At 40.8% G+C, this 13,253-nt stretch overlaps 1 protein-coding gene across 1 annotated transcript in view; it reads left to right on the forward strand.

The window, feature by feature from the left end:
- LOC150038961 (protein-cysteine N-palmitoyltransferase HHAT-like) overlaps nt 1–13,253 on the forward strand; it is a 218,600-nt gene that overhangs the window by 94,725 nt on the left and 110,622 nt on the right. Inside the window, exon 9 of the mRNA XM_090328171.1 lies at nt 7,377–7,412. Coding sequence (XP_090184297.1) covers nt 7,377–7,412 — 36 coding nt within the window. The remainder of the gene's footprint in view (nt 1–7,376; nt 7,413–13,253) is intronic.

Genomic DNA, 13,253 nt, shown 5'->3' on the forward strand with positions numbered 1-13,253 from the left:
TGGTTTGTTGGTATTGTTTATCAGCTCTTTCCTCTCCTGTTCTCATCGCTTAGTTTTTTTAACAGTGTTAAGTGCATTTGCAGGGCTGCAGGGCTGTGAGGCAGGAGTCCACCTAGGAACCCCAGCTCTCTAAGAAAGACTCTCAATTCAACCTCTAAAAATGTGGCCTCTCTGTATCTCACCAACAGGGGAACCTTATAACAGTAGACCGACCAAACCAAAAAGTTAGAAGTAAACAAAGTCTCCCCTAATTTTGACATATCAGTCCAGGAGCAGTTTTCCATGCAGAAGGAATACCTATAAAGGTCATCTGTCACAAGTGTTAGGTGAGGGTCTCAAGGAGGTCCCCTGAGAAGAATAAAAGCAGTGTCTTCAACTCGGCTTTGGAGATGCTTGGTTCTAAGGTGGCATATGAAGTTCAGTCAGAGGCAAGGGATGGATATTTATTCAGCAGGTAAGATAAAAGGTCAGACATGCCTTATAGACATGGCCATATAGGAGAGGAGGGGGGTGTAGGCCCACGACAGGAGCTTTAACATTTGGGGAACTTACACCTGTAAATTGGGGCTGGAGTGGAGGGTCTTCATTAACAAGGGAGTATTCTAGTTGATCATTATCTCAATTATTCTTCTCTGAGGGATTCCGGAGAAGTTGTTATTGTTGCCATCGCTTTAGGGAACATCACTTTAGGGTTCCCATGAGATGGTCACTCCAGCTCCAGGGTGTGGTCACCTCATAATTGTAGGTGATTGGCCTCCTTTGGGAGGTAGCTTGTTCAGATAGACTCTGCTGTTTCCTGGAGATAGTTTCAATGCCCTGTTGTGTAGGTGTTATCCGTTAGTCATGTCATTCACAGAATTCAGGGTGAGTGCAGGAACAGATGGAGTTTTTGGTTAATTGGTGGGTCCAAGCTAGGACTCAATGCTGTATCATCTATGTGGCAATCCCACATATCCATGCTACAGACTCCCTCATCTCCTTCAGGTCACAACTTTGATATCATGCCTTCAGACTGTACCAGACTGTTTAAAATTACCAGCCACACCCCCACACCCCTTCTTTTTGCTGTGACAACTATGGCCCTCTTCCCCAAGCCCCCACACTAGCATACCATATACTCTAGTTTTCTGGCATGCTTGTCCCAGGAGGATGGATGAGCTGAATTTGAATAGGTCAGACTGGGGTGAGGCAGGGTTGTCTAAACAGAAGGGAGGAGTAGAAATGAAGAAAAATAAATGAGAAGCAGGGGTGCAGTTGGGATTCCTTAGGAGGAAGGAGGTTAAAGTCATTTTGAAGTCCTGTCAGTTTAACTACATAATTGCCTTCCTCTACTAATTAAATGCAGAGATGTTTAGTAAACACTGCTAAAAGCCCTCAGGAGAGAGGAGCAGATGTAATTTTAGGGTCTTATTTTGTGTTCCTTCCCTGTTAGTTGCCTCCATTTTATATTCTTTGGTTTCATCTTCTCCCTGTAATAGCATCTTAGGAACTATCTTTAATTTAGGAAGCACTGTTTCTTGACATTTCTACCTTTTCGTTATATACTTGTATAGCCTATTCTGTTTCTGTATAACAAACACACACATGTGAATGTATATTAGATTACACAATTTCTATGCTAGACTCCATCTGGGAAATATAGTAAAGATGGTACAGTGGTAAGAGTATCGGGAAAGCAGTAGAAATGAGTGCAAGCCTGAGTTGCATTCTTCTTTGCTCTTTGACCTTAAGTGCTTTAAATAGCCTTTTAGAATTTTTTCATTTTCTTTTTTTATTGATATCAGCTAGCTGTATACAAGGATGTTTAATTTTAACTAGTCCATTGATGTATATACCATTCTTATTGATAATAATCACCCCTTTATCATTTTCCTTCCTCCCCACTTCTCAAACCAGTCTCATCTACTTGTCTTGTCTCATTTCCTTTTTTTGTAGCACCATTTCAAACTCAAGAAAGTGAGAATTTTAATCTTTGTTCTACAGTCAGTTAATTTGTAAGGATCACTTGAAGTAATAGATGTGGAGGTAGTTTATCCACAGGACACTCTGTTTTCTCTCTGAATGTATGTAAAAATGGATTTCTGAGTATTTATTATTAATATCTTTTGGGTTCATCTAGGACCTATTGTGGTCATACTTCCTTGAGTTTCTGATGACATTTAGAAAACAGTGAAATAAAAAACTATCAGCATGTACTATTCAGAGAAATAAGGCATCTTGATTTTTTTGTGTCAATTGAATATCCATATTAGTCAACTTCTAGCTAAATTATCTCCAAATTTGGCAATTCTGATTTTAAAAATTGAAAGGACCTCCAGGATATCGAAACAAAAGCCATATAACGAATGATTGTTGTCCTTAATGTACTATGTTGTCCCTCATCTCCTTTGCTGTCCCTTGGTTATCTCATATTGTTATAGTATCTCACTTTGTTATCTGATATATTGAATTTATTTGTATTTGGTTATCTGAAACTTGATAGGGAAGGGGGGAAAACCAATACGGGGAGTGGGTGGTGGGTGGGGGGAGGGAAATGGGTACCAAGACATGTGAAAGGGTATCAATGTACGTGAATGAATGCACCATCTGGCAAATATCATGTAACCCTTTTACTAATTACAATAAAAAATGCAAAAAAAAATTTATCATGACAGGAGGTTATGGATCTTGGTGTTACCAAACTGACCATTGGACACAGGTTGAGGATCCACCATCTGGTTTGGCTATAGTTAACTACAGGCCTAAATGAGCTAGAAGACTTATTTTTAAGCCTAGCCTTATGGCTGTTGGCAGGAGGTGTCAGTCCCTCACCTCCAGGGCCTTTCCTTGGGCCATCAAGACAGTATTGATAGCTTCTACCACAGAGGTGATTCAAGAAATCAAGAGAGAGAAAACATAAGTAATTGTGGGGAGGAGGGACAGGATCTGTTACAACCTCATTTCCAGGAGAAATGCTTCTGCTGTGATTCTCTGCTGTTCCGCTTTGCTAGTCATAGGACAAGTTCCTGCCATGATGTGAGATGGGGATCCAGGGTGTGAACATCAGATAGTGTGGATCAGCAAAATCCATCTTGGAAACTGGCTACCACAGTTCTATATACTAAGACACAAAATGCATTATTATAACAGCATTTAAGGAACACCATTTGAACAACAATCATTCATCATATGGCTTATGTTTCTATATCCTAGAGATCCTTTCATTTAGTGTCCTACTATATGGCCTTTTGTATCAAGGTTTTGCTCTATTGCAAATCTCTGCTAGGAGAGCCCAAGGTTTCTACTGATTATGACAAATGAGGGAAACCATTGAGCCTAAGTTCCTTTGAGTCTGGCTTACTTCACTTAATATGATTTTTTCTAAGTCTTTCCATTTCCTAACAAATGGGGCGATGTCATTCTTTCTGACAGCAGCATAGAATTCCATTGTGTACAAATACCACATCTTGTTGATCCACTCATCAACTGAGGGACATCTAGGTTGGTTCCATATCTTTGCTATGGTAAATAGTGCTGCAATGAACATTGTTGTGCTGGTGGATTCAGTATGTCCTTGTTTCTAGATGATTGGGTAAATGCCAAGTAGTGGAATTGCTGGGTCATAGGGGAGCTCTAAGTTTAGTCTTTTGAGGAACTGCCATACTGCTTTCCATAGTGGTTGAACGAGTTTGCACTCCCACCAACAATGTAAGGTACTATGTTATCTCTCATCTCTTTTGCTGTCCCTTGGTTATCTCATATTGTTACAGTATCTCACTTTGTTACCTGATATATTGGATATATTTGTATTTGGTTATTTGAAATTGGATAGGGAATGGGGGAAAACAAGATGAGGGGTGGAGGGGAGGGAAATGGGGACCAAGATATGTGAAAGGGCATCCATGTATGGGAATTAATGCACCATCTATCTGGCAAATATCATGTAACCCTTCTATTAATTACAATAAAAATATATGAAGAAAAGTAAACAACAACAACAAAAAAAGAAAAAAAAAGAAACACCATTTGGCCACGTTTGCATTATTGGGCAGAAGGCCACTTTAGCTGGCAGAAGGCCGTTTAAGAAGCTCACTTGTAGGTACACATGGTTGGTTATGATAACTTTAAGAACCTGAGTATAAACACCAGTGACTTATATTCAAACAGTGCTATGGCTGTCTTCCTGAAATAAATGGAGCTTGCACCGATGTTCTTTCATTAACCTGGCTGATTCCTCTGTGTCTTTTACCTAACTGGTCATTTACAAAGTACTGTTACACTTGACAGCTTCATACTTCAAACCCATGGCCTTGTTTTACACCTAACTCTGTGGCTTGCTTCAAGTATTTTATAGTGTGTGGGCTTGTAGTACAAGTTACATCGGCTACACTTTCTCTGTGTGATGCCGGCTTAGAAATGTGTGTGGTCTGGATAATGAGCTTGTGGGCCATTCTACCTGTAGATTAAATAGTGTCTAATTAAACTTTTATATTTTGTGAATAGGGATTATTATATCCATAAAGGTTTGTTCCACTCGAAGGAATCGTGTAGAATAATTACAGATAGGATTTGTAATATAATTTGATAGATCCCGCTGCGAGAAACAAATCAGTTAGTGCTCCTAGCTGATATATACTTTTTTTTTCTAGCATAAGTGGCTGAAAAAGAACAAACTGTCTTTGAAGTGTTAATGGTCCTAAGCATTGGTTGCACAGTTAAATGAGCAGCCCAGAGCATAACACAAAGTGGAAAAAATATGGCCCCTGGCTTTCAGCTCAAACACTGTGGGAGTTTGAAAATGGAATTGTTCCTAGATATCAAGTGCATGCTACCAATTAGTTGCAAAGGTGCTGTTTTATAAAAGAGCCTCCTAGTTTGGTGTTGGCTGTTTGTGTGACATGATCACACTGAGTGTCAGCCATGTACCCACAGACATTACTGGCTTGTTAAGTTATGGAATGAATTTAGACTTCTCCACGTACTAAGCGACCAAGAACAGCAGAGGGCTTGCCCCACACTGGTCTCCAGGATACAGAGACCCTTCTTTCCCAAAGAAGTACTCCCAGAATACTGACCTTTTTTGCTTTTTTTTTCCTGTTCCTTTTCTGTCTTCTTTCTTTTCTTTTTGGTGCTTAAGCTCAGTATTGGGGCTCAAACTCCTGTTCTGGCTCAGTTTATTTCCCTATGACTGGTACTCTATCACCTGAGCCATAACACCAGTCTGGCATTTTGCCAGTTAATTGGAGATGGAGTTTTGTGGACTTTTCTACGTAGGCAGGCTTAGAACCATGATCTTCCTTGTCTCAGCCTGCTGAGTAGCTAGCATTTTAGATATGGAAAAGAATCAGATGTGATTTAAAAAATCTATTTGTTTCCTTTCTAAACTATTAACTCTCATGAGTGTGGACCCTATGCCTCAGCCCCTGTCAATATCTAGCCTGGAGGAGAGACATAAAAATATTTGTTGAAAAGAGGGGAAAATTAAGTTCTTTGTTCTCTGGAATGGCTTTGTGTTCTAAAGGAGCAAGGCTTGTGGGATAATAGGCATAGGATATCACGTTTTCTCAGTTTTTTTTTCTAGTAATTGAAGTAAAAGTCAATATTCCTTGAAATGCATGAAATTGGAAATATTAGAGATTGATTACAATATATAGGTTTTTGTGCATGTGTTCTGGTACTTAGGTCCTGGGCACTCTCCCCTAGCTTTTTTCCCTCAAAGCTAGCATTCTACTGTTTGAACCACAGCTCCACTTCCAGCTTATTGGTAGTTAAAAATAAGAATCTCATGGACTTTCCTACCTGGGTTGGCTTAGAACCATGATCCTCAGATCTCAGCTTCTTAAGTAGCTAGGATTACAGGTATGAGCCCCTGGAACCTGGCAAAAATCTGTTTTAATTTGTATATATTACAACTTCCCATATTGTTAACCTCCAGTAGCTACCTGTGGTATGGATTTTTATGTACATGGCTGAGTAACATATTTTTGGTTTTGGTTGAGAATTTTAAAAATTCAATATAAATACAATTGTAGAAAAAACTCGCATCTCATCTAGGGTGATGGAAAAATTAAATGAAACAAGTCAGCTCTCCCCATGGTAGATCTTTCTGTAGAGTATTGGCTTTGTGCAGAAGATTTACAAATAAATAGAGTTTGTATATCTTGAATACCATATTTTTCCTGAGTTTTCTAATCATCTCTGTTAAGTGATGTAAATGACACATTTTGGCTTTGCATTTCTCTGTTTTCTCCTAGCAGGAACCCATGATCTGTAAATAGGAGTTAAGTATCTAAAGAATCTTGTCATTTGAAAGTGTCCCATAGGAATCTTACTTTAATATCAGCAGCCACCGATGTTTGTCAGATGGAGTAAAGCACCAGCCATGCAGTGGAGCTCAAAGAAAGAACAGGGGTAGAGGCAGAGCTAGCAGCAGTCAAGCATCGGGCTGGTGGACCTCACTCCAGGGTGAATTCCCGTGTCTTATTTCTTGGAGGGACAGAATTCATTTGATTTTCTTCAGGCACATTGCCCTCCCAAGAGACCAGTATGTGGATGAGACATGACAGCCATCTTGTAGATGTCAGGACTAATGATGATATCCGATGGACAACTGTACCATAATTCTGGCCTACAATGTTTTCAGTCACAGCTGGACCCAAAGGGAGAACAGGATTTTAGCTTAGTTCAGGTGGTTGGTTGGGAGAGGCAAGGATGCTAAGAAGAGAAACTTGGGTAGTGCCATTCATATGGACTTAGCTCAGTTCAGTGGTGCAGGTGACACCTTGAGTTAAACAGTCTGCATTTGCTAGGGCTTATTTTGTGCCTGGTATGAGACTCTGGGACACCTCAGCAAAGCTCTTTTGGACAGATCCAAACACGGGAGGGAAACTCCATGGATTCCAGCTGGGTAGAGCTTGAAAGACCAGAGCTGATCGTATCCTTATTCTCTTGTGTGGTTCTGTAATTTCTATTTCTATTTTATTTGTTTGAGCAAATGGACATTTGAGGCAACAAATATAGAGGGACACACCTATTGAGAGTGGAAGGTACCTGGAAATCCACCTGTATGACCTTTATTTCTAGAGAGGGAGTTTAGACTGGCTTCAATATCCCTTTGCTACTCAAGAGCTGTGGTGCTTACTAGAATCAACCTGAGAGCTTGTTGAATCGATGGGCCCCCTATTCTACAGCTTCTCAATCCATTTGCGTGAGGTGGGGGCTGAGCACTCGTATTTCCTGCAATAATGGCATTGTTGCTACTAATGGGCCATACCTTGAAAGCAGCTGTCATAGACAATCTATTTTTCATCATAGTCTGAATGTAAATTAAATGTACAAATCCTTCATTCCTGTAAATATGTTTTATTCATGGGCTTATTTTTGTCTCCTTTGAACAGGCATTTTGATGTTGGACTACATAATTTCTTAATCAGGTAAGTCAGTACTTTTTGTTAAGGTATGTCTGTTATGGAAGAATGCAAAGGAAAATAAATTCTTGTTAAGTATCTTGATAAATGATGGCAATTGGATGCTTGTCAAGAAAATATTGCTTGAAAGGTTTGTGTGTACATACCACAATTACACATGCTTATATGATCAAGGAAATCTAAAGGAGTTTATATCTGAAGGAAGGGATCAAAATCTTAGTTCCTGCTAGTAAGATACTGTAATGATAAATAGGAAAATGAGCAGTGCTGATGTATATTTAATCATAAAATGATTTTCCACCACCGAATTTGACCTTCTTAAAATGGAATCTACGTCTTCTTTTACAATCATGAAGATACAACCTTCATAATTGAAAGACATTATTATAGTTGTCAGTTTATATTCTGATTTATTGGTGGTTCTTACAAATCAGTTGGCTTATGGGGTATATTAATTTCAAATTATTACTAAATTAAACAGAAATTGCATGGAAATATACCAGAATATTAAGTATTTATCAGGATATAAATGAACTTTAAAAAATCAACTTTGCTATGCTTTGAATTTTTCATATTCATCTTGTATTGCTCTAATAACAATGGAGATTTTTATTAAAAGTTCTGTCAAAATACATAAGGGAAGCAGGAATGGAATCACTGTAAAATAAAGCTTAGAAAACCAGAAAGCGTGTGGAATGAGTTGACATCCGCCCATATGCAATTAGATGATAATTATTTCTAATAGCTGGCTAAAATCTGGAGAGTAATTGTGAGTTTTGCATAGGTGTTAGGGAAACTCAGTTTCCCATAAAACATGGACATCTTGTTCCATATGGGTAAGATGCTATTTGAGGAGAAATGTCCATAATTTATTTCATCTTTACTTATCCTCTCTACTAGATTCCTATCAAGGCTTTCCAAAAGAGCCATGAATATTTTGTTGTCTTCTCAAAGGCTTTATTCAAATCTATACCATTGAAGTATCCTATAACATTATGTATCTAAGGAATTTGGCATGAATCCTATGAATCCTTTGTTGTACTTAGGATTAACTTGGTGATGTCCAGAATGCTGTCATTTGTGAAAATGGGAGATTGATGTCCAGCTTTGCCTGAGCAGGCTTGTGGCTTGAGTGGTGGTCTGCCTGTGGGATTCCCACCTTCCTTTCCTTGTCTCCTACACTTGATCTGGAGGAAGGAGAGGGAATGGTTTCATGGCTTTGAGACAGCTGGTGTTGGGGACACCCCCCTTTCCCAGACAGGAGCCTTTTGGGGGCAGATCCTGGAAGATGCTATAGTAAGTCATCATCAACAGTGTTATGTAAAGCAAGCAGAACCTGGGCTGGGTCTAGGGGACATCTCTCTGTCCTGATACATCCCTCAAGTTTTCTTTTCCTTGTTCAGGAGGACAAAACAAATCACCGTGTATTGTCTATTTGGAAAGGAGAAGTCAGTCTCTCCTTGTAGACATCTATGAGCGGGTCTCTTCATCCCACATCACATGATAGCATCCTCAGTTCTTCCAGTTAAGCAACCTCACTACCCCAGGGGTCACTTTCTCATTCTGCTTCCCAGCTTAGGAGCAGGGTGTGGGGTCCAGAGAGAGCTGAGGTGGCTGCTGGCTGCTAGGAAACCCAGTATGAACTGGAGGAGGAGGATAAAAGGGGGAGGGGGGAGAGTGTGGCTTTATTTGCATCTCTCTTTAGAAAATAGGCTCCTTTCCCCCTCACAGTTTGGGAGGTCAAGCTGCTGGGGCTACACACCATTTCTGATTGTCTGCCTTGACAGGAACTGTTTCACAGGAAGGACGACTTTGAGGCCAGGTTGACCAGCATGAACAAGGAAGTGGCAATGGCACTTCTTCAATGAAACTGTAAAGGAAGGCAGATGTAACAGCAGATAGAGAGGGTGGGTTAAGCGGTTATTATTTTTCCTTTTCAATGTGAGAAGCCCGTGTCCTCTAACAACCAGAAGGCATAAAGTGCCCTTTAAAAGGAGAGAAAGCAGTTTCAGGCCAGTGGGAGATGCGGAGTTGACTGCAGGCATTTGCTTACGACCGCCATGGAGGAGCGCTTCCTGGGCTGGCAGAGTAAGCTGGCACTTGAGGAATTTTTTAAAAATATAGTTTTATTGTTATTATTAAAGTGTTGTACAAAGAGGTTACCATCTCATAAGTCAGATAATGATACATTTCTTTCTTTCTTTCTTTCTTTTCTTTTTCTTTTTTTTTTTTTTTTGCCAGTCCTGGGCTTGAACTCAGAGCCTGAGCACTGTCCTTGGGTTTTCTCAAGGCTAGAGCTTTACCACCTGAGCCTCAGCACCACTTCTGGCTTTTTTCTATGTATATGGTACTGAGGAATTGAACCCAGGTCTTCATGCATGCTAAGCAAGCACTTTAACCACTAGGCAAAACTGCCCCCCCCTTTTTTTGGACAGTGTCACTCCTTCCTTTGCTTTCCCCCAGCTTCCCCTCTCATCCCTGCTCACAAGTTACATAGTTCATTTTCCACATTGTATAAACTGACTGCATTTGTTCTCCCTTCCTCCCTCCCTTTCTGCTTTCCCTTTCCCTCTGCTAAAAAGACAAAAACAAAAGAAAACAAAAACAAAGAAAAAAAAAAAACCCAAAACCCCAAAAGCAAAAACCCTACCACTCCCACTAGGAATCTTTTTAAGGGAAGAAAATAAATTTTCCTTGGTAAAAGAAAATGTGGAAATGTTTGGCATCCTTTAGTTTGTTTTTGTTTCTTGACTAACTACGTTTATTGGCTCCCACGAGCTCTTAAAGCAGTCTTTGGGTTGTCAGGCTGCAGAAATCCTCAGTGCTTCCATGAAAGTGCAGAACACGCAGGTCTATCCTGGTCCCTGTCAGTCCAGGGAAGTAACGTTGACTTTTCTGGACTGATAGGAGTTTTAGCCTATCAGTGCTCTATGTTGGGGCAGATGCATAGACAGAAGGGTATCCTGGTTCTTAGAGTCTCCCACTGAACTCTGGGGGCAGGAAGGAGCTGTCATATTGAATGAAATGTGAGCATTTGGGGTATGGGTGTTTTATGATGACTGGGAAAACTTGGTAACTTCTGTCCTTCTAATCAAGGACAGATTTTTCAGAAGGTAGGAACTGCCAAGTCACCTGAGGATGACCTTGGAGGAAGACTGTTGGCTGGAATGGTTCATGTGTCACTGTCACTACATTATAACAAGGAGCTGGGAGCTAGTGACACTTACCTGTGATCTGAGAGGCTGAGAGCAAGAGGATTGCAAGATCAGCCCAAGCAGAAAAGTTCCCGAGCCCCATCTTTAGACAGCTGGACCTAGTAGTACCTTACCTGTTAGCTTATCTCTCACAGGAGGCAGGAAATTAGACCAATCTAAAAAAATCAGCAGGGCTGGAGACAGGACTTGGCAGCAAAAATGCCTGCCCAACAAATATGAGGGTCTCGATTTAAATCCATCGAAAAAGAAAAAAATGAAAAGGGAAAACTGACTAACTTGAAAGACATATAGAGTAAAACAACTCTGTTTATAATGTTGGCTTCCTACAATTTAATTCAGTTGCACTTTGGCAAGAATGTAAAAATTATTTGTATTTTAACATTTTGATTTTTGTGCTTTTCTCTTGCCTAGAATTACAACCAGATGGCTCTTCCTTGCCTTTTGATTTTTTTTGTTTAAAACATAGGATCTCACTGTCTCATCCAGGTTGGTTCCAAACTCGTGGGCTCAAGCAACCTTCCACCCGCTGCCTTCCAAGTGGCTGGTACTATGGGAGCCTGCCACATTGTATCAGGCTATCATTCCACACATTTTAAGGCAGATGGTATGTGTTGCTGTACCCTACGGTTCCTTGTTCCTCAGGTGGGAGAATAGTATTGACTACAGAGAATCTGGAGCCACCCTCTCTGCCCAGTTCTCTAGAAGGTTAAACAATTACTCAAGCTTCATGGCTTTGGTATATTTGTGCCTGTTAATTCGAAAATCCAGGGGAAAATAAAACCCCAAACTCCAAGAAACTTTTCCTGCTCTAGAAGCTAAAATGTGTCACACATAGATTGTATCAATACTAATGTTCCTATGAGTGACTGTATTTTCGAAAAATAAAATTAAGAAAAATCTCTGGTGACTTTGCAAGGTGTTTGCAATGTGCATATAGTTTTAAAGGTAAAGAGCTCTGGGTAAGCTCTGGTGCTCGTTAGCAAGATGAGCTTAAAGATCCAGTGTCTTTAACCAGTGCAGATGGCTTCTGTGCTTGACAAGTCAATTGTTTGACACTGTCCTTGTCATTGCTCCCAAAGCATGAGTCAGGCTCATGCTTCATTTCTGTGTAGCAGGGATCTCAGAGACCACTGAGGTTTAGATGGTGCGCAGTGACTGGTAGGGGTGAGGTGGGATCTGGTGTGCCTTCTGGTGAGCATGAAGCAGTGAGGCTCAGCTTTGATAGGCAGAGGTGCCGGAGTACTGTCCTATGCCTGGCCGTGTGACCTGTTAAGACTGACTTGTTAAGACTAGTGACTGTTAGCTCCCTCTGCCTGTATCATTTCCCTGCTTGATTCTGAGGCACTAGTGGAGCTGCCAGACACTTCAAATAAATTCCTTTTGTGGTTAAATTACCATATTTCTGTATGTAGCTGTGGTAGCTAGGACAGTAACTTGCCCAGTCGTAGTGCTGGAGAAGCTGAGCTCAGCAAGGGGAGTGCATTATCTGTGCTCTTGAGCTATATGGATCCCACAAACCCATAACTCAACACAGCTGCAATTATTTCTTTTTACCACTATCAGAAACTTCCTAGGAAAGGGATCAGATGCAGAAAACCAAGGTTCTAGTCTGCTAAACTTTTGTCTCACTGCAAGGATTTTTGTGCAAGTCACTTTTCTTATTTGGACCTGAGTTTTCTTCAGAGTGAGTTCTGCCAAAAATACATTGGAAGGTCCTTTCCACGCTTTGCAGTCTCTGGTGAGCAGCACTGGTATTTCTAATATTAGATTGCAGCGTCTGTTGTTGAGATCTATGCTAGCCAACACACTATCTATTCATTCCATGTGATTATTTCAATTTAAATTAATCAAAATTCAGAAAATCACCATGGTATTGTGACAGAATATGGAATAAGTATTTTAGTTGCACTTTCTGGTTCCTAGCAAAGACTCCTAAAATAGAGCCATCTAGAGAATCTTTTGCTAGGCTGTTCACTCATTGGTCCATTCTTGACAGACATGTCCTTTGTAATTCCCTGAGAGTTAGAAGCCTTTGGAATTTCCTGGGCAGTAGGAATATCTTTTATTCTAATAGAGCAAATCTTTCCCCCCCCCTGATCCTGGTGTTTTAATTCAGGGTCCAGTACTTGATAGACAAGTGCCTTACTACTTGAGCCATACCTCCAGCATATAAGACAATACTCTCAAGATGGTGGTGGGTTTCTGCTACCAGAGGAATCAACTGGGTGAATGGAGGGTTGGAACTTTCATCCTTACCCATTCTGTTATCCCCCTTCCCCAGCTAGGTCAGGGAAAGGGACTAAAGGTTTTGTCCATCACCAGTAGCCAATGATGTAATCAATCATGCCTACACCATAGTGAAGCCTTCACAGAAGCCCCCAAAGAACAAAAACTGGGGGCGTCCTGCTTAAGGAATGCCTGCAGGCAGCAAGGAAAGTGGTTGAAAATCCCGAACAGCCTCAGCCTATAAATACAGGGACTATGGGCCTGGGTAGGGCCCTGGCATTAAGACTAGGGGTTACCCAGCAGAAGTGTAGGCACTCTCATCCACCAGGGCCACCGAGAATGGAATGCCTCACAGGTAGAAGTGCAAGGCCGTGATGGAGTCAAGCCACCAGCACTGGAATCCTTA

Source organism: Megascapheus bottae, unplaced genomic scaffold, assembly GCF_031878675.1.
Source record: "Megascapheus bottae isolate mThoBot1 unplaced genomic scaffold, mThoBot2.hap1 H_1, whole genome shotgun sequence".
In the NCBI taxonomy this organism is placed as follows: domain Eukaryota; kingdom Metazoa; phylum Chordata; class Mammalia; order Rodentia; family Geomyidae; genus Megascapheus; species Megascapheus bottae.